The 14211-nt window shown below is 43.4% G+C and overlaps 1 protein-coding gene across 3 annotated transcripts in view; it reads left to right on the top strand.

The window, feature by feature from the left end:
* Nucleotides 1–14211, top strand: part of HECTD4 (HECT domain E3 ubiquitin protein ligase 4) — a 282112-nt gene that overhangs the window by 167224 nt on the left and 100677 nt on the right. For 2 of the 3 annotated variants that reach the window (XM_073625959.1, XM_073625965.1), the window contains exons 30-36: nucleotides 2306–2441; nucleotides 2569–2710; nucleotides 2859–3025; nucleotides 3184–3330; nucleotides 5617–5801; nucleotides 6170–6319; nucleotides 7344–7628. In XM_073625959.1, the coding sequence (XP_073482060.1) occupies nucleotides 2306–2441; nucleotides 2569–2710; nucleotides 2859–3025; nucleotides 3184–3330; nucleotides 5617–5801; nucleotides 6170–6319; nucleotides 7344–7628 (1212 nt within the window). Of the gene's footprint in view, nucleotides 1–2305; nucleotides 2442–2568; nucleotides 2711–2858; nucleotides 3026–3183; nucleotides 3331–5616; nucleotides 5802–6169; nucleotides 6324–7343; nucleotides 7629–14211 lie in introns of all 3 variants that reach the window. The other variant, XM_073625973.1, reaches the window with a different exon arrangement.

The following is a 14211-nucleotide window of genomic DNA, read 5'->3' on the forward strand; positions in this document are numbered from 1 at the left end:
TGCTCAATTGGGTTTAAGCCAGGGCTCTGGCTGGACCATTCAAGAACAGTCACGGAGTTGTTGTGAAGCCACTCCTTCGTTATTTTAGCTGTGTGCTTAGGGTCATTGTCTTGTTGGAAGGTAAACCTTCGGCCCAGTCTGAGGTCCTGAGCACTCTGGAGAAGGTTTTTGTCCAGGATATCCCTGTACTTGGCAACATTCATCTTTCCCTCGATTGCAACCAGTCGTCCTGTCCCTGCAGCTTAAAAACACCCCCACAGCATGATGCTGCCACCACCATGCATCACTGTTCAGACTGTATTGGACAGGTGATGAGCAGTGTCTGGTGTTCTCCACACATACCGCTTGGAATTAAGGCCTAAAAGTTCTATCTTGGTCTCATCAGACCAGAGAATCTTATTTCTCACCATCTTGGAGTCCTTCAGGTGTTTTTTTTAGCAAACTCCATGCGGGCTTTCATGTGTCTTGCTCTGAGGAGAGGCTTCCGTCGGGACACTCTGCCATAAAGCCCCGACTGGTGGAGGGCTGCAGTGATGGTTGACTTTCTACAACTTTCTCCCATCTCCCGACTGCATCTCTGAAACTCTGCCACAGTGATCTTTGGGTTCTTCTTTACCTTTCTCACCAAGGCTCTTCTCCCTCGATAACTCAGTTTGGCCAGACGGCCATCTCTAGGAAGTGTTCTGGTCGTCCCAAACGTCTTCCATTTAAGGATTATGGAGGCCACTGTGCTCTTAGGAACCTTAAGTGCAGCAGATTTTTTTTGTAACCTTGGCCAGATCTGTGCCTTGCCACAATTCTGTCTCTGAGCTCTTCAGGCAGTTCGTTTTGACCTCATGATTCTCATTTGCTCTGACATGCACTGTGAGCTGTAAGGTCTTATATAGACAGGTGTGTGGCTTTCCTAATCAAGTCCAATCAGTATAGTCAAACACAGCTGGACTCAAATGAAGCTGTAGAACCATCTCAAGGATGATCAGAAGAAATGGACAGCACCTGAGTTAAATATACGAGTGTCACAGCAAAGGGTTTTGAATACTTAGGACCATGTGATATTTCAGTTTTTCTTTTTTTAATAAATCTACAAAAATGTCAACAATTCTGTGTTTTTCTGTCAATATGGGGTGCTGTGTGTACATTAATGAGGAAAAAAAATGAACTTAAATGATTTTAGCAAATGGCTGCAATATAACAAAGTGAAAAATTTAAAGGGGTCTGAATACTTTCCATCCCCCCGTATATGGAATGGTTTACACATCCAACCTACTGTGGAACAAGATAACCAAAGTAACCATTCATGAGTCCCTGAAATAGTTCAATGTAACATGTTCAATCTCATAGATGTAATCGCAGGGCGTTGCTAATCCAAAAATGCAATATTGGAGCCGGAATGTGCAGGGAATTATTTATACACAGCACCCGGGGATGTGCATCCAACACCAGGGAAGGGGGGTGAATACTCTGAAACTTTAACTGTCATTTCTCACTGGTGCTTCGTTCCTCTGTTATCAGCATGAGTCACTTCTGACAAGTTCTACGACACATGAGATAACATAAGCTCAAAATTTGTGTTGGGAGGGTGTTTAGAGGGAGATTAGCAGGGAGCTTGTCTATTCAGACTACAGCTCCGTAAGTTCATTCCTCTGCCTATGTGGAGGGGGGGGTGTCCCTTTCCTCCAATCAGCTCTCACACAGTGTAAGTGCAGTATGCTTACCCACCCCTAAGTACTGCTGAAAGAGGAAAAAGATTTTTACCACAATCTGCACTTTTCACAGGGTGTAGAAAGGGGAAGGCAGCAGATATAAAAGTAAAACCTTTGTAGGAGGATTTGTTTCATCCATTTATCAGCTGAGACTATTCACTTCACTTGGTATATGTGAGGGTTTACAACCACTTTAAGATGCCCTTACAATGCTGATCATCTATAGAGAAAGAACAATATTAGTCCTTCAGGAATAAAGTCAAATTATGAGTACTCCGATATCAAACGGTAGGGTGCAAGATGAAATTTTACAAGGAAAAGAATGGTGTGTGTATTTGGCACTCAAACGATTGCTTCTATATGTTTCGAAAATTTGAGTAGATGGCATCTCTCCAGGCCAGTCAAATCGGTCAGATGGAGTGTGAGGTCCAGTAGGGGCTAAAAATGATACCAGGTTGTAAACAATATTTCTTTTAAATAATATAACAATGTTATACTTACATGCTATATTATACTATATACACAAACACCCCCACAGCCTTTTCTAACTTTGTTACTGCTTTGTAAAACACTTTCTAATGTGGTTTTTGGCTATTTCTCAGCTTGTAAATCTATGACAGATGCCAAAGCAATATCCCAAGCAATGCGTCAGCCAGTTTTTCTCCGTAGTATGTCGGCACCATCTGACCTGGAAATGATTGGGAATAGTGACCTGGAGTTTAACAGATCAAATTCAAGGTAAATGTTTCTTAACGCTCACACGTATGATCGTTCGTATATTCGAAAGGCTAGTTTATCTCATTTTGATTTATGATGCTGTGTTTAACAGTTTGTATTGCAATGAAAAATGTGTGGTATTTTTTAGGAGACGTAATGTAACTAGCCACAGGAGCAGCTCTTTCACATTGCTGCAGTCTCTGGCCATTGAAGACAGCAGGGACAAGCCAACTTACAGCGTCTTGCTAGGTCAACTGTTTGCATTCATTGGCACCAATCCAGACCAAGCGGTATGTCGCCCTGTACTCTGCACATGATTTTGCATGTACTTGACTTTTTAAAGTCGAGAGTTTATGCTCTTCTTATATTATCCTGTTGTATTTACATTTGGTGCAAGTGACCATGCCAGAGTCTCTCTATATGTTTATTTTATTTCAGGTATCAAGCAGTAGCTTTTTGCTTGCTGCTCAGACACGATGGCGCCGTGGAAACACACGGAAACAGGCCCTGGTACACATGAGGGAATTGCTGACTGCTGCTGTTCGGGTTGGAGGAGTAACACATTTGGTTGGGCCTGTAACTATGGTGCTTCAAGGAGGGCCAAGGTTGGAGTTCATTATTACGCTTTTTGAAAAGTGCATGTTCATTTTCTGCTGAGATGAGACTGACACATTTAATGTTTCCTTATATCTCGTAAAGTACTAAAATATTATCTTCAATAACCTTTACATAATGTGATGTTAAAGTGTTGTTTTCATAACAGAATTGAGGAGTTGACATGTGGTGGAATGGTGGAACAAGTTCAGGAGGCCTTTGGGGAGACCATGACTTCAGTGGTGTCACTGTGTGCTCGCTATCCCATGGCCTGCGCAAATAGCATCGGGCTGTTGTGTACTATACCTTACACAAGGTGAGTTCAAGTACAATTTAATATGTGGTTCTGTTGAACAATTCTTCATAAAATTACAGTCTGGCATCTGAATAAGCACACAGGTTTTTCTTTGTTGTTCTTTTTACATGTATATCTGGTGTCTTTAGCTTTATGTTTTCTTTAGAAAGTGCACATTGTGTTAGAATTTCTTTTTCCTGTTTCAGCAGTGGGAGGGGAGTCTTGAAATACACTGTGTGACAGCTGATTGGAGGAAAGGCACACATCCATCTACAGAGTTGTGATGTGACTAGACCAGCTCTCTGCTAATCTATCTCAGTGCACCCACCCTGACACAAATTCCCAGCTGCTTTTATCTCCTGTGTGAGAAAGCCTGTCAGAAGTTATCGTGCTGATAACAGAAGAATTGAGCAGTAGAAAGACATAGGACTTTGTGCTTTGAAGATAGATAGGAAAACACTTCAGATATTTGTGCCTAGGTCAAATTTCATGAATTGGGTTTACGTCCAGTTTAAATTTTAATTGTAATGCCTTATGTTTATTATTATACGTTGCCTCAAGTCTATTGGCCCCCAGCTTATCTGGGTACAGATACTGATCTTCCCTGCACAGAGCCCATAAAGTGATTGTTAACGTTTTTTTTCTATAACAAACATGTTATACTTTCCTGCTCTGTGCAATGATTTTGCACAGAGCAGCCCCATACCAATCTTCTGGGTTCCCCGGTTGGCGCTTCTGGCTCCTTCAGCAAGCTGCAAAGTATTGTATAGAATGCCACTATAGCAAGGTAAAAAAAAAGTCTGCCTTTTAGAATCGCTTTATGTCACTTCCTTATCCTACCCAGGACTACATATCCCATAAAGCATTGCTCCTCACACATTCACGTTCTCAGGCACTTAGGCTCCTTTAACATTTGGCGTTATGGGTTCTTTGCAGAATTACTGCACTACCAACTAATCAATAATGAAAAGAGTTGACAACTATTTTTATAATCGTATATAATTATGTTGATTAGTTGCTTCAGCCCTAGTTATATCTTGCATACCAATTACTACAGCCCTTAATATGTATCAAATGCAAAGCAGAGTATTAAAGGGTGTGAATTGGCTCCCCCTCTCTCTGTATCCAGGTCCCCTGGTGCATTTATATTATATATGGAAGCAGTTCTAATGTTTGCACAGATATGAAACGTTGCAGGACACAATTCAGGAAGGGTGCTAACAATGTGGAGAGGCTGGGATTGTGACAGCTGATGTGTTGAGCACGGAAGCTGTTGGTACATTTAGTTGTAAGGCTTATCAGAACGACACCAGCATTTCTGAAAGCTGCTTGGGCTACCCTGCCGTATTACTATGCCGAGAAGAGGTCTTCTCCCGACTTTGCAGTGCCCCATTTGAGAGATCCTCTGACAGAGCACAGAGTTCAGAAGAAGGGCAACCAGGAATAAAAAAAAAATTCTGGTGCTACATTGAAAAGGAGTAGCAAAAAGCTTAATTTTGTTCTGGACTACAAAACGAATAGTGCACAATGATAGCAAGTACTTTTTAAGATTCTTAAAACCATTGTACACTTTCAAATGTTTGTTGTTTTACCTTGCTATGAGTGTAGTTATAGTCTCTTTGTTTGCCTTACCTTGTAATGATGAGCCCATGTTTTGTGGCTGCAGTTTGTAGTGTCAAGGCTGATCATTTTCCTTATGTCAGTGTATTGCTTCAGCTACCCTCTTCCTATTTGCCAAGAGGACAGGACAACTTGCTGTCCCTGGTCACACAGCATACAATCAGCTCTGTGCTGTATCACAAATGTGGGAAAGCCAATGTATTAAAAAAGTAAACATCTTCCACATGCATGGTGAGCTCTCTGTTTGTCTGTGAATGCTCTGCCTGATTGTGTCTTTTTCAGATCAAATTACTGGCTAGCTCTCACCTGCATAAGCACTAGACTGAGAGACCCAGGTATTGTGGAATATGTAGTTTCTTCACAGGATATGTTAGCTCTCTCACTAACCTGTGCAGTGACATGCCACATTTCTCATGTTTTAACACAAACAAACTGCTGACACAAAAATGTAAAGATTTACTCTACTATAGGCTATACATACAGGGCAACAAATGACACCATGAAACTACAGGATCAATGCACATTTTATGCAGGTGAAAAACACAAATTGTAGGTAGGAATGTTTACAACGCTGTTACGTTTTGTATTTTTTTATATTTGTTTGGGTCACAGTACCTTTTTGAAGAAAAGTAACTCCTTTTACTGCCCTGTAATAACTCTGCTTTATTTTGTTTGTCCCCTTGGAAGGAGTGAAGAAAAATGTCTAGTCCGCAGTGGATTGGTTCAGCTTATGGATAGGTTATGTAGCTTGAGCAACCAGGCAGAGTCGAGCTCTAGTGAGAAACAGACCAAGAAACAAAAAGTGGCAACCATGGCATGGGCAGCCTTCCAGGTCCTGGCAAACAGATGTGTGGAATGGGAGAAGGAAGAAGGTTAGTACAGTTAATCTATGGTGTTCTAGTGTTGAAACAGTTGAACCTTGTACATGATATTGTGTACTGCATGTGCTAAGTTTGATATGGGCCAAATCTTGATAATAATAAAATATGTCTTGGATCCTGTATACAACATCCTCCCTGGTGTCTAGTTGTGTACAGGTATGCACAAACAAGTACAGGTGTTAGTATTAACATTTACCTAAAGTAGTAAATGTGCATTTCATGTGGTTTGCTTTGCTAGTAAAGGCTGTGTCTGTGTTTATAAAAAATATTCTTAATAATGGTATTGGGTATGATATATTTATTTTGGTGTAAACACCAGTGTTTGTTTTTAATGTCATTATTTACTGTTAACTTTGAAGGTGGTTCTACAGAGGCGGTCCATTCGGGTTTGGCTCGACAGGTGTCCACTCTCCTTACCAACCATTTGGCAAGAGCTACAGAGTGCTGTGGAAACCAAGCTGCTGGAAATGATGCCCTCCAAGATGTTCTTAGTCTGCTGAATGATCTGTCTAGGTAACTTGTGTTTAACTAATGAGTCCTTCACTGTTCTTTGCCTTAAGTCCTAAATTAAAGAGAACCTATAATGGAAAAATATAAAACAATGTTATTTTAATATTCAGTCTGCCAGAGCAGTTTAGAAATGGATTTTTAATCTTTCATATAAAATGTTTTGTTTGTTTTTTTAATACCTATTTGAAGGCTATTTTGCTGTGGCTGTTCAACTTTAGTTGTGATTTATGCCAGGTACACACATGCCAAAAATAGTCAGTTTGGCAGGAACCAGCCGATGTTCAGCCCATGTGTACCTTTGTCTGTTTGACAAGCTGGTTTCACCACCGCCTTCTGTTGAACGGCATGCAGGAAAACCAGAATCCGATCAGCGCTGGTTGCCAGCGTTGACCCATATGTTCCGCCGGGGGAATGGTCTAATCGATAATGTTAGTACAGTGATCGGTCCGTTTTTTTTTTTTTTAACTCACTGGGTTAAATAAAACAACAACAAAAAAGTGTAATGTGTACTGGACTTCAGGGTACTTGCACACTGTGCTGATGTATGCACATTAGATATTCCTAGCTGGAAAAACGCAAGGGCTGTGTAGCACTTGCACATATTGGCGCATACACATAAAACTTCTAGCTTTATTTTATCCAAAGGAGTGTGGCGTATGCATGTAAAAATACTGACTGGCAATGTACATTGTGCATGTTTTCACACCTACTGTATGTGTACAGACACTTTGAAAACAATGGTCTGCATTTACATTAGTAAAAAAAAGCACATATGCCTAAAATCACTGTGTTTTTATGCAGCAGTGTGCAAGAGGCCTTAAGGTTATTTGGATCTGTAATGATTTTACTGTAACAGAGAATAATTTACATACAGATGTTTTTTGACACTAGATTTTGCTACACATACCTCATTGTGCTTTAAAAATGTTAATGCATCGGAATCGGTTTATGAACCAATCAGTTATTCAATTATCTATCAGGTTTTTCTTGCTTTTGTTTTTGAAATATTGTGCTTCCTTTCACCTAGGAGTCAAATAGGGAAGGCAATACTAAGCCAACCAGCTTGTGTGTCCAAGCTTCTTTCACTACTTTTGGATCAGCGTCCTTCACCCAAACTTGTCCTTATCATCCTTCAACTGTGTCGGGCTGCCCTGCCACTCATGAGTGTGGAGGACTGTGAAAATGTGGAGCTTCCTCCATGGAGCTACTCTGTGCCGTCACTGAATAGTGAGCAGGAAGATCCCAGTGACCCGGCCTCTAAGATTGCATCCTTGCTTCTGGCTAAGCTGGCTGATTATGTGGTTCCAGGTAAAAATGCACATACTTTGTTGGAATAATATCAAACACAAACTGTTCCAAGTACTTAATTTGCAAACCATTTTGGCTGGCTTTTCTACATGCATACAAATATTACAGTATGCTAGAAAAGAAAGTGACCTCTGGCAATTAACACTTTGGCAGATTGAAGTGTTACAATGCAGGAACATTATTCCTTAGGCTGGCTTAGCAGTTCTGTTGTACTCTTTAATTGCAAACTCAGTCTCACTTCATAAAGCTTTTCCTTACTTACCTGCACTCTTTCCTAGATGTTTTGTTGTTAAACAGCGGTTGTATACACAGTATCTGGCCAAGTGTTGCCCACCTTGGCACTAAATGAAATGGGGATGGTCAGTGTAGAGCAATTATGAGTGCACAGTGTCCCTACAGAATTTGGTGTAGATATATTGGCTAATCTCTGTCTGCTTGGAAGCACAACAAAGGCATCATTGACCATTGTTTCTTTTTAGTTGACACTTTTCTTCTGATTCTGATTTTAGCCACTTCTAAGATTGAAAAGGAGTGGGGATTGGGGCGGGTGGTGCGCACATATAGGAATACTAAGATGACCTGCCAGTCATATGTGATCAGTTATCAATTCAATTTGTTGCTTTAATAGCACACTCCCTGGCATAAAGGGTAAAAATGCCAGTGTCAGTTAAGGTAATAGCATGAATGCCTGTACCTCTTGGGACACAGAGCCATAGTAGTTACTATGTGGGTTATATAGGTCGCCTTTAGGTGATGGACACAGGCACACCCTAAGACAGGAAGTTCACTCCCTATATAACCCCTCCCACTACTGGGAGTACCTGAGTTTTTTCTTCAGTGTCTTAGGTGTTGGTCACGAGTATAGATGTGCTATGCTTAGCTCCACTGGAATATTCCTTTGCTGGGGTAAACTATGCAACCGGATCCATTCAAAGTGTCTTTTCAGGCCAAATTAAATGGCGGAAGAAACAAGGTTTAGCCCATAACGCTTCTCTTGTTTGAGAGCTGGACCCTGGGATCCAGCTCTTTGGTTTTTTCAGCTATAAAGCTTCCTGGCGGGGTGCTTTACGGGTCTAAGGGTGTGGATCCCCCGATAAAGAGGGGCCCCGGTCCTTTAAGGTTTTTTAACGGAGCCCGCCGTGAAGGGTGCAGATTGGGTCTGTCTGGTTTTACCACAGAATCCCTGCAGTGGGATAAGGCAAGTGGAAGGAATTTAAAATTTTCTTTGGATTGTCTCCTTTAAAAGTAAATGTTGTCATGCCTAACATCACCACTGGGGCTGTATAGAGCATGTACCTTGTTCATGCTTCCATTCCTCGCTCTGTGTCCGCAGAAGCTGCAGGCTTCCTCCGGGCTAAGCAGTGCCAAGCCTCGTTAAGTTGATGGAGGAGGGATTTTTTTTTCTAAAAATATCCCCCACCTGGGCAGAAGCTCTCGCCTCTCCCGAATAGGTAGGGGAAGCCCAGAGAGATCGGCAAATGACGCTCTGCTCTATCACCGCCTCAGCAGTGGATGCAATTTGGCGGTTCTCCATCTCCTTGCCACCATCCCCCCACCACACGCCGATCCCGTCGGATCGGAGGCCCACTCACGCGGGAAAACACTCTTTTATGAAAAGTGGGGGCACGGTGTGAAGAAAGAGGGGGCGTGGCTTGGCGCGGCATTGGCGTGCAGCAACGTCCAGCGCTGGACTGCATGATTAAAAGCGCCATTTGCGGTCTGCAAGCTGATGGAGGGACACAAAAGCAGAGGGGGTCATGTAAGTGGTGACACAGGCATTTCCTAGGCACATTTACTGAGCATTAATAGCAGCGGCAGTTGCTGGACTATTTGCTCAAGCAGTAGATGCAATTTCTTCTGGCAGTACCTCTGCGTTTGTGCATCGGACTTTGGTCAGAAGGGGAGGTAGAAACACCCCAAAAAAGGGTCTCCCTTAGGCTCTAAACCTAGTCTCATCTCCACAATGTCATTCTCCCCTGAGAGACCTGGGGTGGCTGGTCAGAGTGAGCCATCGGGGCCGTCAAATGTTGCAACTGTTTCCAACACTGCAGCCCCTGTCAATATTACTGAGGAGGTTTTTCCTCCACTATGATGGGATTGGAAGAAAGGTTAGCGGCTTTAATCGCATCTTCGCAAAGTGGGACAAAACGCGACAGGTCCCCTTCCACTACCCAGGAACCTCAAACAGAGAAACTGGGGGCGGGAGAAGATGAATTCCTCTCAGGGGACCGTGAAGAGGCTGATGACTCCTCTTCTGAGGGGTCAATTACGGAAGGACCTCCTTCAGCTTCACAATCTGAAAGATTGATGGTGCAATCTCTTACTGAAATGGTCCGCTCCACATTTATGCTACCCTTAACTGAGTTGGTTGGTAAGCCCACTTCTTGTTTGGGTTCGCTAAAGCCTCCTCAAGCCGTGCATGCCTTTCCTGTCCATTCATTGCTGTAACAGCTTATGTATTCTGAGTGGGATCACCCAGATAAGCATTTTTTTCCTCCTAAAAAAGTCTCAGCACTTTATCTCATGGAGGAAAAATTCACTAAGGAATGGGAGATACCAGCAATTGACGCTGCTATATCCTCTGTGAATAAAAGTTTGACTTGTCCGGTAGACAATGCTCAAATGCTTAGGGATCCAACTGATAAGAAATTGGAATTCCTGTTAAACGCATTTTCTTTGGCAGGATCAGTGACTCAACCTGCGGTGGCAGCAATTGGTGTATGTCAATCCTTAAAAGACCAGTTTAAACAGGTGCTCAAGGTTATCCCTGATCAGCAGCCCCAGGATTTAGCCAAGCTACCAGGTGCTTTGTTTTGCAATAGATGCTATGAGCGATTCTGTTCTCCAGGCCTCAAGCCTTAAGCTTGGGCTGGTGCATATGCGTAGAATCCTGTGGTTGAAAAATTGGTCAGCCGAAGCGCCATGCAAAAAAACTCCTGGCTAGTTATCCTTTCCGCGGTGAACGGCTGTTTGGAGATGATTTGGATAAATACATCCAACAAATTTCTAGTGGAAAAAGTACCCTTTTGCCAGTTAAGAAAAGGAGTAAACGTATTTCATTTAAACAAGCTCCTTCTCCAGTGCCAGGGGCATCAGTCTCCATGCAGTCATGACGGCCTCCGCCGCCAGGTTCAAGAGGTAAACCTCAGGGTCAACCCCAGGGACAAAAGAAGTCCTGGGGGAGGAAACCTGCAAAACAAAATACTAAAGCCTCCTTATGAAGGAGCGCCCCTGCTCGCTCGAGTGGGGGGAAGACTTCTGCAGTTCTCAAGGGTCCGGCAGGAAGAGTGTCGAGACATATGGGCGATTTCCTCAATAGCTCTAGGGTACAAACTAGAGTTCCGAGAGTTCCCGTCTCCTCGTTTTCTCAGATCAAATGTTCCCAAGGATCCAGAGAAAAAAGTCTCTTTCCAGCACTGGATCATCTTTTGTCTCAAAAAGTGATTATGGGGGTCCCCATCGAAGAGCAGGGGTTGGGTTTTTATTCAAACCTTTTCACGGTGCCAAAACCAAATGGAGATGTCAGACCCATTCTAGATCTCAAACCGGTTCCTGAATATCCGCTCTTTTTGCATGGAGTCAATCCGATCAGTTGTCTCCATCCTACAAGGGGGAGAACTTTTGTCAAGGATGCATATCTCCATGTGCCTATTTTCCCCGCTCACCAGAAATATCTACGTTTCGAGGTAGAAAATCTTCATTTTCAGTTGTAGCTCTGCCTTTTGGTCTAGCTACTACACCTCGGGTGTTTACAAAGGTCCTGGCCCCTCCACTGGCCAGATTAAGGGCCCGAGGTATAACGATTATAGCTTACCTAGATGATTTGCTCTTGATAGACCAGTCGGTAGCCTGCTTAGACAAAAGTATGGTCACCACAGTCAACTACCTGGAATACCTAGGTTGGATTCTCAACCTAGAGAAATCTTCCTTAAAACCATCAAGTAAAGATCAGCGCCATAAAGAATCTGATTCAGGTGGTCAAAGCAAAAAAAAATCCTTCTATTCGGCTTTGCATGAGGTTGTTGGGAATGATGGTGGCTTCATTCGGGGCCGTTCCTTTTGCTCAGTTTCATTCGAGACTGCTGCAAAACAGTATCCTAACGGCTTGGAGCAAGAAGGTCCAAGCTCTAGATTTCTCAATGCGCCTGTCTCCAAAGGTACGCTGGAGCCTCAGTTGGTGGTTGATAACCAAAAATCTGCAGAAGGGAAAATACTTCCTACCAGTTACCTGGAAGGTGGTAACAACAGATGCCAGCCTTTCGGGTTGGGGAGCAGTTCTGGAAGAGGCGACTGTCCGAGGGAAATGGTCCAGATCAGAAATGACTTTGCCCATCAACATTCTAGAGATACGGGCAGCGCGCTTAGCCCTGAGGGCCTGGACATCCAGGTTGCGGAATTGTCCTGTCAGAATCCAATCCGACAATGCCGCAGCAGTGGCCTATATCAATCACCAAGGGGGCACAAGAAGTCAGGCGGCCCAGAGAGAGGAGAATCATGTCCTAACTTGGGCAGAAAACAATGTACCTTGTCTATCGGCGGTCTTCCAGGAATAGAGAATTGGCAGGCGGACTACTTGAGTCACCAGCAGTTGTTCCCAGGAGAATGGGCCCTTCACCCCGATATCTTCCTGGCAATATGCCGGAGATGGGGGATCCTGGACATAGACCTGTTTGCATCCAGGTTCAACAAGAAGATCGACAACTTTGTGTCAAGAACAAAGGATCCGCTAGCATGCGGAACGAATGCCTTGGTGGTCCAGTGGAATCACTGATTCATGCATTACCTCCTATTCTGCTGCTGCCACGACTTCTTCGCAGGATCAAGCAGGAAGGGAAGTCGGTGATTCTTGTGGCCCAGAAGATCTTGGTATGCAGAGATCATAAAGATGGTGGTAGGGGACCCATGGACCCTACTACCACGTCTGGACCTACTCTCGCAAGGTCCGGTATTCCATCCTACCTTACAAACGCTAAATTTAATGGTTTGGCTATTGAGACCCACATTCTGAAGAAGCGTGGGCTGTCAATGGTATCTACCTTGATTAATGCAAGGAAGCCGGCCTCTAGAGTCTGGAAGGCATATGTTTCCTGGTGTGAATCCAGGGGTTGGCATCCCAGAAAGTATGTCATAGGGAGAATCCTTGACTTTCTGCAAATGGGGTTAGAGATGAAACTGGGCTTGAGTACTATCAAAGGCCAGATCTCGGCCTTATCGGTATTGTTTCAACGACTGCTTGCTTTGCATGCTTTGGTCCGTAGCTTTATACAGGGGGTAACATGGCTTAATCCACCGGTTAGATCACCCCTGAGCCCTTGGGACTTGAATTTAGTTCTGTTGGCATTACAGAAACAGCCTTTTGAGCCGATACGACATATTCCCTTGGTCCTTTTGACAAGGAAAGTAGTTTTTCTGGTAGCCATATCTTCTACAACAGTGGTTCTCAACTCCAGTCCTCGGGACCCACCAACAGGCCAGATTTTAAGTATTACCTTGGGGAGATGCAGACTAGAATACTGCAATCACTAAGCAGCAAATGATATCACCTGTGATGTATTTCAGTTATCTTGCAAACCTGGCCTGTTAGTGGGCCCTGAGGACAGGAGTTGAGAACCACTGTTCTACAAGAAGGGTATCAGAATTGGCTGCTCTTTCTTGTAAAGAGCCATATTTAAATATTCACAAGGCTAGAGTAATATTGCATCCTCATAGTAACTTTCTACCGAAGGTAGTGTCAGGTTTTCATCTTAACCTTCTACTGTTCTACCTTCGTTTTTTCCAGAACCCGGTTCTACGGAAGAAAAGTCGCTACATTCTCTTGATGTGGTGAGAGCAGTCAAAGTCTACTTGAAAGCGACTGCTCAGATTCGAAAAACGGATGTTTTGTTTGTGTTGCCTGAAGGTCCTAAGAAAGGACAGGCAGCATCAAAATCTACTATTTCTAAGTGGATTCGGCAAGTAATTGTTCAAGCTTATGGTTTGAAGAGGAAGATTCCACCTTTTCAAATCAAAGCGCACTCCACCAGGGCTGTTAGTGCTACATGGGCAGTGCATCACCAAGCCACCATGGCTCAAATCTGCAAGGCCGCAACTTGGTCTTCAGTACATATGTTTACCAGATTCTATCAGGTGGATGTAAAAAGGCATGAAGATATTTGGGTGCAGCGTGCTGCAGGCAGCAGTATAGGTCCTCTGGTCTCATGGTGCCCTACTTTTGTTGTGTCTCCCCCCCTCAGTTAACATTGCTCTGGGACATCCCACATAGTAACTACTGTGGCTCTGTGTCCCGTGATGTAAGATAAAGAAAATAGGATTTTTATTTTCACAGACAGAGGTCCCTCTCCTCTTCTGATACACGTTTATTGCTTTGCTCCAAAAACCGAGGTACTCCCAGTAATGGGATGGGTTTTATAGGGAGTGAACTTCCTGTCTTAGGGTGTGCCAGTGTCCATAGGTGACCTATATAACCGACATAGTAACTACTATGGCTCTGTGTCCCGTGATGTACTCCAAGAAAAGGATTTTACAGGTAAGCTGTTATAAAAATCCTATTTTTGTACTAGAAGAATTTCTAGATGGTATTGCA

Source organism: Aquarana catesbeiana, linkage group LG01 (assembly GCF_042186555.1).
Source record: "Aquarana catesbeiana isolate 2022-GZ linkage group LG01, ASM4218655v1, whole genome shotgun sequence".
Taxonomy (NCBI): Eukaryota; Metazoa; Chordata; class Amphibia; order Anura; family Ranidae; genus Aquarana; species Aquarana catesbeiana.